Source organism: Bicyclus anynana, chromosome 1, assembly GCF_947172395.1.
Source record: "Bicyclus anynana chromosome 1, ilBicAnyn1.1, whole genome shotgun sequence".
Taxonomy (NCBI): Eukaryota; Metazoa; Arthropoda; class Insecta; order Lepidoptera; family Nymphalidae; genus Bicyclus; species Bicyclus anynana.
Genome location: NC_069083.1, coordinates 14,978,496 through 14,993,026, shown reverse-complemented (window position 1 = coordinate 14,993,026; position 14,531 = coordinate 14,978,496). Strand labels below are relative to the sequence as shown.

General features: G+C 37.4%; 2 protein-coding genes across 5 annotated transcripts in view; both read right to left on the bottom strand.

Annotated features, from left to right (window-relative positions):
• Positions 1-1,605, bottom strand: part of LOC112044249 (protein rolling stone) — a 28,501-nt gene extending 26,896 nt beyond the window's left edge. For 2 of the 3 annotated variants that reach the window (XM_052883322.1, XM_024080028.2), the window contains exon 1: positions 1,325-1,605. The gene's annotated coding sequence lies outside the window, so the exon portion shown is untranslated. The remainder of the gene's footprint in view (positions 1-1,324) is intronic. The other variant, XM_024080027.2, reaches the window with a different exon arrangement.
• A 3,757-nt stretch (positions 1,606-5,362) lies between these two features.
• The window catches only part of LOC112044262 (protein rolling stone-like), a 34,254-nt gene continuing 25,085 nt past the window's right edge, over positions 5,363-14,531 (bottom strand). For both annotated transcript variants that reach the window (XM_024080059.2, XM_024080060.2), the window contains exon 6: positions 5,363-14,380. In XM_024080059.2, coding sequence (XP_023935827.1) covers positions 14,235-14,380 — 146 coding nt within the window. In that variant the 3' untranslated portion in view covers positions 5,363-14,234. The remainder of the gene's footprint in view (positions 14,381-14,531) is intronic.

Below are 14,531 nucleotides of genomic sequence, written 5' to 3'. Positions count from 1 at the left end.
AGGCAAGTTTGCATTTCAGATCATGGTTTTGGGACTTTAGGAGCAGTGGTATGCAATCTATATGCATAAAATTAAAAGCACTGCTGCTTTGCCTCCATCTAAGGGTTTTGGCGTTGTAAGGATTTAATATTATTTTCGCACCTAGTGCTTACTCTAAATGAAAATCTTGTTCACACCACTGTTGGAGAGATAACAAAGCTCCTAACCCTTAATAGTCCTAGTAATGAATCGTTCTAGACTCGTATGATGAAAGTAATTGATTTATATTTTCCTCGGGTTATGATGAGCAACTAGTAGCCAGACTTCGTGACAACCATGATAAAAACACTGCTAAAGACTAAACTTTTTGGATCTTTTAGAAGTATAATTACAAAAGCCTATTAACTACCATTTATTTATTCGACAATTATTGTCTTGTATCAATTTTTTATACTTATAATAAATCTGTAGAGAGGTCAATTCTGTACATGAAATATATTTCCAAAATAGCTATCAGGGGTATCAGGATGCCAAAAATACAATCAGTAAAATTTTTGTCTGTCTGTCTGTATGTTCGTTATAGAAACAAAAACTACTTGATGGCTTTTAACGAAACTTAGTACAATTATTCTTCATATTCCTAAGCAGGTTATAGTATACTTTTCATCACGCTACGATCAATAGAAGCAGAACAGTGAAAGGAAATGTTGGGTAAATGGGAGAAGTTACTCCATTTTTACAGTGATACTACTGTAAGGGCTGGATTAAAGAGGTCTAAGGGCGGACGAAGTCGCGGGCGTCCGCTAGTCATAAATAAAACATGAATAAAAGAAATTCCTCATACCCCCATTTCAACCCCAATTTCACATCCCTACAAGACGGATGTTTCTTACATCCGTCCTTCATATATGGACTAGCAAACGCCGCGCGGTTTTACTTACGTGATTCCCGTTCCCGTAGGAATACGGGGGTAAAATATGTAGCCCATGTCACACGATGAAGACATCGTGAGGAAGTATCTACCTAAAAATTTTCTTAATTCTCTTTGTGTGCCTCTTATTCTGCGAGGTGACTCGTGCTCAACAGTGAACCGATTATGGGTTGTTGATGATGATGATGATGATACATGATGAAGATGTAGCTTTCTAATGGTGAAAGAGATTTTAAAATCGGTCAAGTAGTTTTGAGGTTAATAATAAAGTACCTACCTCTTTAATTATAATTTTCGTAATTAGTGCAAAATATTAGTGATGCCTTGGAGCATTCATTTTTAATATTTTTAAATCTAGTTTATCTACCTATTTAATTATTCTTGAAATAAAATATTTCATATTATTTTTCTTACCATTTTATTACAACCGGATACTGCAGTAGATAAAACAAAATCCAAATTAATATTTCAACTACATTTAAAATTAGCATAAATAAACAATTACGCGGGCGTTTAACTGTAACTAAATTAAATTAAGTTTAATATTTAATTTATTTAATTTGTTAATATTTAATTAATTAAAGTTTTGATGAATTGACGAGATAGAGCGCGCGCCCGCGCCGCCCGCTCAACCAGCGCGAGACTGCGGTTACTGCGTGCGTACTACCGACTGCGTAGTGCGTACTATACTGAACAGATGATTTAGCAGATGGTGCGATCAGGGCTGCCAACACGGCCGGACGTGATTATGTATTCTGATCGAATAGTTGTAATCTGACCGCAAGGCTACAATGTCTACGAAGTTCAAGTCGTGTTGTGGAAAAATCTATGGAAAATTCTTCGAGGGATTCGACAGAGCTAAGACTAATCTGCGAATTCAAGTCGTGCTGTGGAAAAATCTATGGAAAATTCATCGAGGGATTACATTCATCAGAGCTAAGACTATGACGTAGTCTACGCAGCTCAAGCCGTGCTGTGGAAAAATCGTTGTAAAATTATTTGAGGGATAATATATGCAACAGAGCTAAAAAGACTAATCTACGAACTTCAAGTCGTGCTGTGGAAAAATCTATGGAAAATTCTTCAAGGGATTACATTCATCAGAGATTATGATGTAGTCTACGCAGCTCAAGTCGTGCTGTGGAAAATCTTTGTAAAATTATTTGAGGGATAATATATGCAACAGAGCTAAGACTAATCTACGAACTTCAAGTATGGAAAAATCTATGAAAAATTTTATGAGGGCTAACAATTATTAAAGCTGAGGTTCTTCTACGAACTTCAATTTAAAATTCTATGTGGGATAACATTCAACAGAGTTAAGACTAGTTTACGAACTTCGTGTCGTAGAAAAACCAATGGTGGTTCAAATGAGGAATAATATTTAACAAAGCAAAGTGTCAGTTTGAGGCAGGCCAGTTTTGATTCTCATATGCCTGTAATTAAACCGTCAACCATGCCCTGATACTACAACAGCATTTCTGCTTAGTGGCAGATATAATCATGGCATTATGCTTTGCCAAACAAGCTTATTCACAGAGTTGCCATCATCATAATCATTAACTGCTGGACATAGTATGTCCGGCAGTCCTCACAAGGCCACTCTTTGGTGTTTATTAAAGAGTTTTACTACTATTAGACGATTAGTGTAATTATTTGGAAGAATATCGACTTATTTAAGCAAGTTCAAGGCACCGCACGGTGCAGTAACTGGAGCAGCCCTGCGTGAGCGCGCGTGCCGGTCTCAAGGTGCGCGAGAAAAAATCGCCTTCACGCATCGCCACTCGCTCCGAAGCCGCTACGAGGTACGGCTGGCCGCATACTGGCGTCACATTAGATTATACTGTGCTGGTGTTGTGTAGTGGCATGCACAAAGTTTTTAAAAGGGTATGCACTATACGTACAAATAGTGAAATGACCATCTTTTGCATAATCCGTATTACCTGAATAATATTTTATTCTTTTCCTAAGCTTGAGGTTGTTTTCTTGTTTTGTGGCGTGCAAATAAAAAGTATGTCTGTATGTTTGTCTATTATCTTTTCACGGTTAAACTAAATTGATTGTGATGAATTGTGGTTTAATTTTCAATGAAAGTCTGTATCTATTCAAGTTTATTAACTCTCTCTCTCTTTCTTCCCATCCAAATTAACGAAAGAGAGAGCGATCTTTTCAATTTCGCCGATTGTTGACCAATGTCAACAATAGGTATATCTCTCTTTTTCATCACGAGATATTTTGAAGGACCTCCTAACTCTATTATCGAGGAATAAGGATGCTCCACTGCTGGAGGTGGACTGACGGCATCAAGCGAGTTCAACATTCGCTGGATGCAGGCGGCTCAGGTTCGTGACGTTTGGAAGACCCTACAAAAGGACTATGTCCTACAGTGAACGTCCATTGCTCCGGTTTCGGAGTGTTACGTACGTAAAGGATTTTCTGACGGATCTGAGTGACTTTGTTGCTTGGATTAAATAAATAAATTATTCACTATAGCTAACCGATCACAGAGTGAGTATTTCATGCGATAGTATCAATGTGCGATCAAACTAATGCCACTCCCACACTCGTTGAGCAATCTCGCGCAACCTCTTGGGACTATAACTCATTGTTCTGTGTGTTTGTAATAGGTTTTTATTTTATAAATACAATCTGAAGCCTTTGATCGGACGGTTTGCTATTGCAAAGCTATTTAATATCCTATTCATAAAGACGTTCAAAAACTCTTTGGTGTCTACTTCACGGCCTTAATGAACGTAAATATTCCTAGAGAGGTCTTGAACTTAAAATACTTACCCGCATGGTTTAGGTAATTATTCAACATTTTCTGTAACTTTGAATCAAATAACTTTTATTTCGACGACGAAATAGCCCAGTGGAGCCTTCGATTCGGAGGGAATAGGTTCGAATCCGGTCCGGGGCATGAACCTCGAACTTTGTAGTTATGTGCATCTTATTAATTTATTATAAAACACGGCTAAAACTTACAATGATAACTCATAATGATCATTATCAGCCGACGATGGGGTCCACTGCTGATAGGCTATTGTGTTACGATGGTTTGCTTAATTCGCAAGTGCGTATTACGAATTCTCCTCTATCTGTCTCTTTCTATAGAATCGTGTCAGACACAGTGAGATAGAGGTGAATTCGACACTCGCACTTGCGAGTTGTACAAAACATCGTTACTTACAGAATAGCCCTGGTGGACTCAGGCCTCTTGCAATTCCAAACCACCTCGATCCTACACTGCCTGCATTCAACGGCTCTCTGTAGTCCGCTTGATGTTATCAGTTAACAGTGGCGTTTTTTTGACCGGTGGTAGCCTTGGCTAGTTACCTACCTACAAAGACGGTACCGCCAAGCGATTTAGCGTAGAATGAAAATCCACGATCAAGAGGATCGTGGATTTTCATCCTTCTTTTACTTTCAGCAAGTTAGCCCGTTTCCATTTTAGATTGCACCATCACTTACCAATTGCCATCAGGTAAGATTGTAGTCAAGGGCTCACTTGTAGAGAGTAAAAAAAAATGGAAAAGCCTCTTCCATTAATAGTAAAGTCACAGAAAACATATGTACAAGTATAGTATAAATAGTTCATAATGAGGCACGTAAAGTCAACATCGACGTCATCACAAACGCCTGATGATATAAAATTAGTGAATTGGTTTGTTGGAGATTTGCCTTGTATTTATTGCAAGGGGACTACTCCTATATAATTCTATTATAAATATATTTTGCTTTAGAGTTAGAAATATTATTCGTCATTTATTGAAAAACTTATATTTAGAAAAGCCCGCGACGATTATTAGATCTTCATCTAAAGTTTGTGTGGTTGTAGTGTATAATCTCTGGATCTATTGAATCCATATAGAACATTTTTAGCAATAAAAAGCCACGTTATTTGCGTGACTATACATTTGCGACATAGGCTATATTTTATAGTGTAGCCCTACGGGAATGAAACTATACGTGAAACTGCGCTGCGGGGTGCCTGCTAGTCAATGATATATAAATTTTTGTATGGTGATCCTCGGGCTGAGGTTGAGCTTGGTACTGAGGTCATCCAGAGTCTCTGCCATAATGACAACATCGTCGGAAAACCGTAGTTGAGTGATGTACTCGCCATTGATGTTGATGCCAAATCCATTCCAATTCAGAAGCTCAAAGACGTAAGTTATAGTTCGAAGAGCGAATGGACGTTGGGGTCTCAAGGTGCTGGAATGGCGACCCCGCAAATGATAGTGTTGGTCGACCCCCTATAGGTGGCCCGAGGACATCAAGCGGGTTGCAGGGAGCGGCTGAATGCTGGCGGCTCGAGATCATTGTGCTTGGAAGTCCATGCAATAGGCCTATGTCCAGTAGTGGGCATCCATCGGCTGATAATGATGATGATCCTCGGGTGGAACTAAATGTGATATAAGAGGAAATAAGTAGATAAATGAAAAGCTTCAGTATAAGAACAAAATTTCTATTATCACGATACATTATCATAATAAAAATTACTATTATTGAATCGGAATTAAATCCATTATACAATATTCAAAATTCAGCTAATACAATTTGTACATGTTCATGTATGAACCTACGAGTATTCAGACAAGGTATGCAATTTAATTCCTCAATAAACTACCATCACATATAAAATTATTGCTTTTAATGATATTACCCTCACTACTTCGGCAAACGATTATAACTATAATAAAAATATTCAACTTCTTCACAACTACAAAATCCATTCAAAGTGTATAATTGAACATCCGTTTATATCTACAGACATTTAGCGTGCCAGACACGTACCGTGGCAGACAAAATAATATTCTTCTATGTAGTGTTTATTATCATATTTATGTCTATCGTAACGCGCAGTCGTTAACAGACACGGACCGTGCCCGGCCAGTATTCCCGGAAAGAATATTTTGTCGGTTCATGTCTGTAGAGTCCTTTTCATGAAACCTGAACTAAAATTGACAGCGCCTTATACAAATGACAATAGGACCGCCATTACCAAATGACAATTAGCGCCATTAATACATTAGCGCCGCGTCTGGGGGACTTCTTTCATGAAAAGGACTATAAGTGTCTCCAGCTACCTGCTGGGCAGTGTGAATAGAATGTCTGTGGGTGTCTGCCACGCTACTTGTCTGTGACGCACTCTGTCTGTATATATATAAACGGACCTTCAGACAACTCATGCCACACACCGTAACGTGCACTTCATACATGCAAAAATGCCCTTCATACCCTAAGGATTCAATACAAATCTGTATTGGAGAAGGAATACTCAATTTTGTGTAATATGTGCCTACTACACAATCAAGTTTACCGTCAAGTCAGCTTCGGGCTAGCGCTCTGCAGACTTGATCGTAAATATTATCTTGAGTGGCTGACGTTATTTTATAGGTAAACTCCGCGCCACGAAAGAAGTCCTAGTTAGTCAACATAGATTGATAAATAAAACCAAGCCACGCAGAAAAGTAAAGCCAATAAAATAAAAAAAGCCACGTTGAACATAGCCCGGTTTTTTATTTCTTTGGTGAGGCTTTGTTTAAAAGTAGGTTTAACCACAGAATACATAATAACTACATAATACTTAGTGATATAACTTAAATAAATGCCAGTGGAACGCCATCACATCACACTTGAGAACAATATAAATTTTTAAATAGCGATAAGTATACATTCAAAATATTTAATACTTCTAAAAGTTAATAAATAAAGGGCTTAAACAAAATAGGGCTTCTTCACTACTTTATATGCCAATTTCACAAGTACTTTAGTAAAGTGTCCGTTGTACGACATTCATAAATATATAGTCTGGCAAGATGGTTGATAACACTCCCATGATATGCGGGCGACGTGGGGAAAGACTACGCGGGTGTGAAATCATGCGTGCGGGGAAGTGAGGTTTCATCAGTCGTGGGTTTTTCATTCATCGCTACACGCCCCCCGGCCCGCGCGGACCATCGGGAGTGTTACGAACGAAGTTGCCAAGCCATGGTCGTCTAGCTTAATCGCAGTCGATTGAAGACGATGTAAACTAACCACGACTTTGATCATCTAGCTGCAAATCATTTATCAGTCAGTCTATTAGTATGTACATTTTTGGTTCAATGTTCAGAATTGAACTTCTAAAACATATTTAAAGTAGGTATTGATTGTAGAGATTGTGTTGACGGCATGATGTCATGCTTATTGCGACCAACACACGATCAGTTGTACCAGCTGTCAAGCCGTTAGCGCTGCAGGCATGTGAGACTACTTGATCGTCAGTGGCTGACATAAGATCCACAAGAAATGTAAACCTTTTTAAAAATCAATTTTAAATTCTGCGCGTCGCTCACGCGCTACACATTGGTTTCTTTTTTATTTTGCTGTAGGCAGCAAAAATAGACTTTGGCTCGTCGACTTCGCCGAGAAAGGGAAACTTTCATCGCTACGTATAGACATGCACATATTATGACGAATTAAGCTAAAACTTATAAACTAAACGCATTCAACTTAAACTAAGTAGCGTGAAAACCGCATCACAGTTTTGCCAGAATATTTATATTCAGGCTAGGAACGATTAATTAAGCCTACAAATCACATACAATCACTGACAAAAGTTACAAATTAATCATCTCGTTCGCTTACAAACACCTATTATATGCACAGTAGGTACTTTAGTGGAAATAATAATGCGTAAACTTATTTAAAATAAAGGCAAAATACACAGCCTAGACTACTGCTAAGTTTTATTCTACGAAATCATTATTTACACATGATGTTCAACTTCTAAGAAAATGCATAATATTGTAGGTATACAAATAAATATTTCTTACACAAGCCACACACGTTTAAGTTTGCCGTCCTGCAGGCTAGTTCACTATTTTGACATAGACTAGTTAGACTTACACGAAATTGAGATTCTAAAATGATATCCAATGTCTACTGGTAGATATCACGTAGATGTCATTCCTCAATTAATTTGATGTTTATTTTCATAGGTTGATAATAGACCAAAATATAGGTCAGCAGTTTACAATGTGCAGTGAGGATGTGGGCAATGAAAAAAATATCAGAAATTCTTAATTGTTACGGTTTTTTTCAATGCTCACATCTCCAAGCGTGATAATGATATCAATCGATCGATCGGACAAACATGATAGTGTGTGGCTGGCATTATAATTATTAGATAGGTTTTACCAAATGTAAATTAATGTAAATGTTATAATGTTCACATTCATTTTATTTATATATATTGTAATCAGAGCCGGCCCGCCCATACGGCGAACGGAGCAGTCGCTCCAGGCGCCAAATCTTAGAGGGCGCCGAAATGATAATCCTACTCAACCGTAGACAGTAATGCTCCTAATATTCAATTGGTCACCCCAGAGTATGGTCGAGATCTTCGCGTTCCATTCTTACTTTACACTCTTTGGTCTAGGTATCTACATATTATTAGGGACAAACAGGAAAGGCGCCATAATTGGATCTCGCTCCATTTTAAAATTAACTTCGGGCCGGTGCTGATTGTAATAGCTATTGTATCTATTTATTACAATAGGATCGATTATTACCATTTAACGGAGTTTTATTAACGGCAGTGGTTTTCATCTGAATTATTAGTAGGTAATTATGAAGGCTGGGATAATGTATGTACCTATGTAACATTTAGGAGTAGGTACCTACATACATATTTTTAGTAGCAACCTTTTTAGTTTATAGAATGTAGAGGAACCTATATTTAACCTAGGTTAAATAAAATAAGTTAAACATATAACCTATATTTAACCTATTATGGATTAGTTTCGAATTGGTGATGACGTAGGGCACTATTAATTATAATTTATTATTCGCTAATAAGTCCATACCGACAAAACTTTTGGCGTGTATTCATGAGGATTTCCCCATTTACTAAGAAAAAAATTATCTATGGATTAGTAGCTAATCAGTAAAATATTTTTCCTTACGGAAAGTACTCGGTAGAACATCGCTAACACGTATACAGGATAAAGTCCTACTAATAATATAATTATGTGTGTATATATGTAATGATTATTGCAGGACAATAATTTCTATTAGCGTATTAAGGAAGTGGAATTAAATGTACAAATTTATTCTCAAGGGAACGGGAACTAGGCGGGTGAAACCGCAGGGCATCCCATAAAGAGGAAAGATTAGTATTTTTATATGTAAAGAATAAACTCGGAAACTACTGGACTTCCGTGGCGCAATGGTATGCACAGTGGATTTACAAGGGCCTGGGTTCGAACCTGGGTTGATTGGTTCAGGTCTGGCTGGTGGGAGGTTTCGGCCCACCTGTTAATTCATTCAATAAACAGGTGGGTGAAGGTCGTTTCTAATACGGATCTTGGTCTATTTAGAAATCAATGGCGTAGCTACCGAGGGGCTAGTTGGTGCAATGCCCCGCGGCCTTCAAGCTTCGGGGGCCGATCGAACTGAATTAGAAAATTTCGAAACGAAAAGAGCTGATGATAAAGTAACTTAGCTTTTTATGTATTTGTATATATTTAATATTTTTATTTATAAAACTTAGCCAGTTCTGATAGGAGTTGGGTCCATTTTTTTTTATTCGCACCAGGGCCCTGTGTTACCTAGCTACGCCACTGATAAAAACATATCGAAGTGTTGAGACTTGACAGTAAAGTGACAAAAAGTTTCAACTATAGGTACCTACTTCACTGGTATAGACCTAAGTAGTTAGTAGCGTGTATCAAATGACGAATTAAAGGATTTGGTTCAGTTACAAAAGAAGATGGATGGATGCATCGATGGTGACATTGTAAAAAGTCGATATGACAAAAAATTTTAGTGAGACGGGACCTATGAAGCTATTATTAAAGACTATGCGAAATGCTCAGTTTCTAAGTGGGCCAAATAGTTCCATGGCCTGAGCGTAATCGTTTATTAGCTTGAACAATACGCACGTCAATTATAGGGAACATGATATACGTCATTCTATTGAATGCCGTCATCCATTCATATAAACAATTCAAAGATACTTATACATAAGAGTAGTAGGCATCCGACGTTAAACGAAAACGAATGTAAGCCATGACGTGACGAATGTATGCCATGTTTATGCCAAGTCAAACACTGTATCTTCAGATACACTTGGCAGTGGCGTAGCGTGACTAGGAGGGGCCCCGTATCAAAATTAGCTGGGAGGCCCAATTAATTAAAGGTAAAGATTTCCCACAAAAAAAAACGAAAATGTTCGCTTAAAATAATTATGACAATGACTTAACCTATGTGTTTCCAACTTTTAGGCGCACTTGTGGATTATATTTTACTAATTTTTGCTTTTAAGGGGCCCCTGTAGTCCGAGGGCCCCGTATCATTGATACGGCTGATACGACGGTAGCTACGCCCCTGCATAATAGTATACACTATTTCTAACAAATAGTAACTAAAATCTATAACTGCGATTTCTCAACAATGGGGATGATGACTAGGTTTGAATATATTGATTTTTATGATACATTCGGGTAAATAATGTCAATGTTAACTAATTTATACATAAAAAGCAAAGATTGTTTGGATATTTGCAAAATAAATAAGATTATAAAATTTCAAAATCTATTAATTTTATTTACCATAATTAGATGAAAATTCATACAGATTTAGCTTCCTTACATTAAATGTGATTTTTTTCAATAAATGAACTATAAACATAAACGCACAAATAACAAAGATATTAGTAATTTTGTTTGAACGCCCATACAAACCTAACGATCAGCGAGCCAACGACGTCACTAAATCGTGCCATTTTGTATGGAGCGTTTTTCATGGATCCGCGGCAGCGCCGCAAATCTGACCCTTTATATCCCTGAAGCTCCGAAAGTAATGATCGCAGATACCCTGTTGCTTTTACAAAATTGCTTTGCTATTAGTATACTCTTAATTTATATACATTATACAATTTAAAAAACTGTCATCATCCCTATTGATGTTTTGTAGATACAGCGTTTTGTCATGTCATGGCAGTATTGTTGAGAAAGAAAGAAATGATAAATAATAAATCGTAATACATGAGTGTTTAATTGTAGATGTTGTTATTTAATACACTTGTAAAATGTTTGTTGGTTTTAGTACTTATTAATGTCATCTAACAAAATATATTGTAATCATAAATTATTGGCCACAGCCTTTATATTTTACTGTGTAAACAATACTGGTCTCGTTTAAAAGGATATAAATTATTTAGTTTTTAATTTAAAAGTTTTTCTATCAATTACAAACAGCTAATATAGAAAAAAGTCAAAAAGTACGGCAAAACTTTAGTAATACGTAAAAATGCTACTCTACCTACTTCACTTCTTCTATATACTTTGAAAGTTAATAGTATTTTTATCTTGACATAAAAACTTTACTAACTAAAGGTTCAAAGGTGATTTGAACCAAAAGTGGTTTTACTAGAAAAATACAATAACCTGACAGAATATGCGTTTCTACTTGTATTAATGAAGTAATAGTAGATTATTTTAAAGCATGTTTGAAAAACATTTTATTTAGAGGTATTTTTGGCCATAAAACGTTTGGCTTTATTTGATTACATACCTAAAACCTAAAAATCTAAAGCTAGAAAACGTATACAAACAGTAACTAAAATAAATGCTTTACACACTTATCTATCTAAAACTGATTTCAAGTATGCGCACAACTTGTTAGTTGTATGCGGGGGGGGGGGATGGGCTGAATGACCATAACCACAGATGTACGCGTTGTACTTACGTATACATTACACGCATACTTATGCATTTTCAGTAGTAGTAGGTACCTAATTACCTACATCTTTTCTTGACAGAGTTCTTGACAGAGTCCCAGCATATAAGTAGGTTATTGCTCTTCTTATTTTGGTCGGCCATTTGACTCCTAAATGGACGACCGGTCGTCCATCGTACCTGTTACGTGACATGTAAAAAAATATAAAACCCACTAAGGGCAATAGGCGAGCACAGTATCATGCTCCGCGCGATAGAGGAATATAAAGATTTTTTAAATGGCCCACAACGGTAGATTAAAACCGCATTCCCTGACTATCGGCTTCTTCAACGCAGACGGGCTCACCGATAAAATACTCGCGGGCAGCGAATGGCTAAGCAGCATTGTTGTAATCTGAAGGGTTACCGGTCTAAATCTTAATAAATAAATGCGAAAGGTCATTCATCACGAAATCTCGAAAACCGCTTGACGTACAAAGATGAAATTTGGCAGGGTGAATGGTAATTTTGCGACAAGGGCGTATTAAGGAGGTCTAAGGGCGAAATCGCGGGCGTCCACTAGTATAGACATATGAGGCTTAACTTCTATAATTCATGATTATATAATGATTTATTTATTTTGCTATCATCCGCGAAAATTCGGCGAACCCATGCGACAACGTCACCCAGGTCCGACAAAATCCTCTCTACGTACGTTTCACCCCGAAACCGGAGCATCCTCAGGAGATGTTGACTCTACAACGTGCAATTGCAAAGTTGTAGAGTCAACATCTCCTGAGGATGCTCCGGTTTCGGGGTGAAACGTACGTAGAGAGGATTTTGTCGGACCTGGGTGACGTTGTCGCATGGGTTCGCCGAATTTTCGCGGATGATAGCAAAATAAATAAATCATTATATAATCATGATGAACTTCCGCAAAGTAACGCCTGCTTCTATCCAATATTCTATAATTCAGGTTTATGTACAGCAGACATGTCCTTTGTATGAACTGCGAAGTGTTGCTCTGTAGGCAATGGCTTTCCGCTGACTATCAGGTGGGGGTTCCACTTGGTTCGTCAATAAAAAGAAAACATATAAGTAGGTGCACACTGTTTTACTGTGTTTGTGTCAAGATCTTTATATGCAGTGGTCCCTCTCTTGCTCCGGCCCTTGAGATGTTAAAAAAGCCAAAGCCTTACTCTATGTACACTGTTTACCAACAAAAAATTAACAACGAGGGTATAAATCGCTAGTAATTTCACACTTAATAATAATTATAATTAATTGTTCTTATATTAATGAAAACATATTTGATTAATACGCTTAAAACATTAGGATTAATGACATGCGTTTTTTCACTATACATACCTTTTATACATACCTTCATTTCTAATTTGTTTCTTGGTAAACAGTGCATCGAGTGTGGGTTTCAGCCTAAGTAGTTGTGCGCAAACCATACCTACAGTGCCTACTTATTGTAGTTTTGCCCTTAAAAATATAATTGAGCCTGATCCTAGTTATAACTAGGATGGGCCTATTGAAATGCAAAATTATTAACATATTATATACATTTAGTAGATATATACTCAACGTCATGTACCGAACTCATTTTCTATATTTATTTTTACAACCACCTAATATCGTGGTATTCGAAGAAATCTAACTTTGGTTCGTCAGCTCCTTTTCTTAAATATTATTTAAATATTAATTTATGTAGTTTAGTTTCTTTAACTTAGCTAACTGTTATTAGATACACAACAAAAAGTCTATTTTTCTACACTATACATAATAAACAGCATATATTTATTACGATATTTGTTCTAGATTATTGCTTATTTAGTAGTATATAAAATAAGCAAAATACTGATTTTATAAACCCGACAAAACCTAGCCTGTGAGCGATTAGGTGCTGGTTACCTTAGAAAGCGAAGAAACATTTATTTACAGGCTGAGGGACCGTCTACTTCCTGAGCTATGCCCACACTTACCTAGTACTACTTAGGTACATAATGAATCTACGCGAGCACGAATATTGCTTAGACATTTCAACTAAGAATCATTTAAGAGTAATCTAACGGATCAAACACCTTAATACTCCATAACTCTTACAAAGTACGGTTTGCTTCCCAGAGGCGGTGCTAGTGCAATTAATGATAATAAAATTATGTTTAATTTTAAATAGACTTAGTAACTTAACTAACAGTTTAATTGGCAGACTCAAGACAAAAGTTATTCACGCGTACTGTAATCTCTATGACCAGACACAAAAAAAAATACTTTGGAAGTGGAACAAACACTTTTTAGCAATCTGTAAAGAAATTAACTTATCTAATTCTGCTACTTAAGTTTTTGAAGTACAAATTCTTTACGCCCGCTTGACTTCAAGAGTAAGCTGGTAAATGTGTTACGAAACTTGTAATCGGGCGAGGTGAATGGACGTCGAGAGAGCTAAAGAAGTTTTACTTCAGTCGTGTGGTCTAAAAATCCAAAGCACACTCGTTTTTTTCTGGTCAGGCCTTTTTGCGAGGCCTCCTTAACCGTCGGCCCAACCTAGCTCCGCCACGGGTGCCACACATTGGAGTGTTAATTACATATGTGTCGATCCGTTGTCGGATGGCTCAGTGCGCGGGCAGCGTGAAGCGGTCGGAGCGCGCTGGCAGCACCTTCGCAGCGAGGCGGCTGCGAGCGAAGGCGAGGCAAGTTGCGACTCCGTGTGCGAACATCATGACCGCTGCGCAGAGGGCCACGAAACCGAACGCCGAGCCTGTAATGACGACAGTTTCTGTTAATACATTGTAGGCCATGGCAGATATAATATACAAGGTAGTGCTGGTCACCCTAAAGTAGGTATAGTCGCCCCATCAGTACCCATCATAGTTTATTAGATGTTTTATTGCCTTTTATCCCAAGGTCTT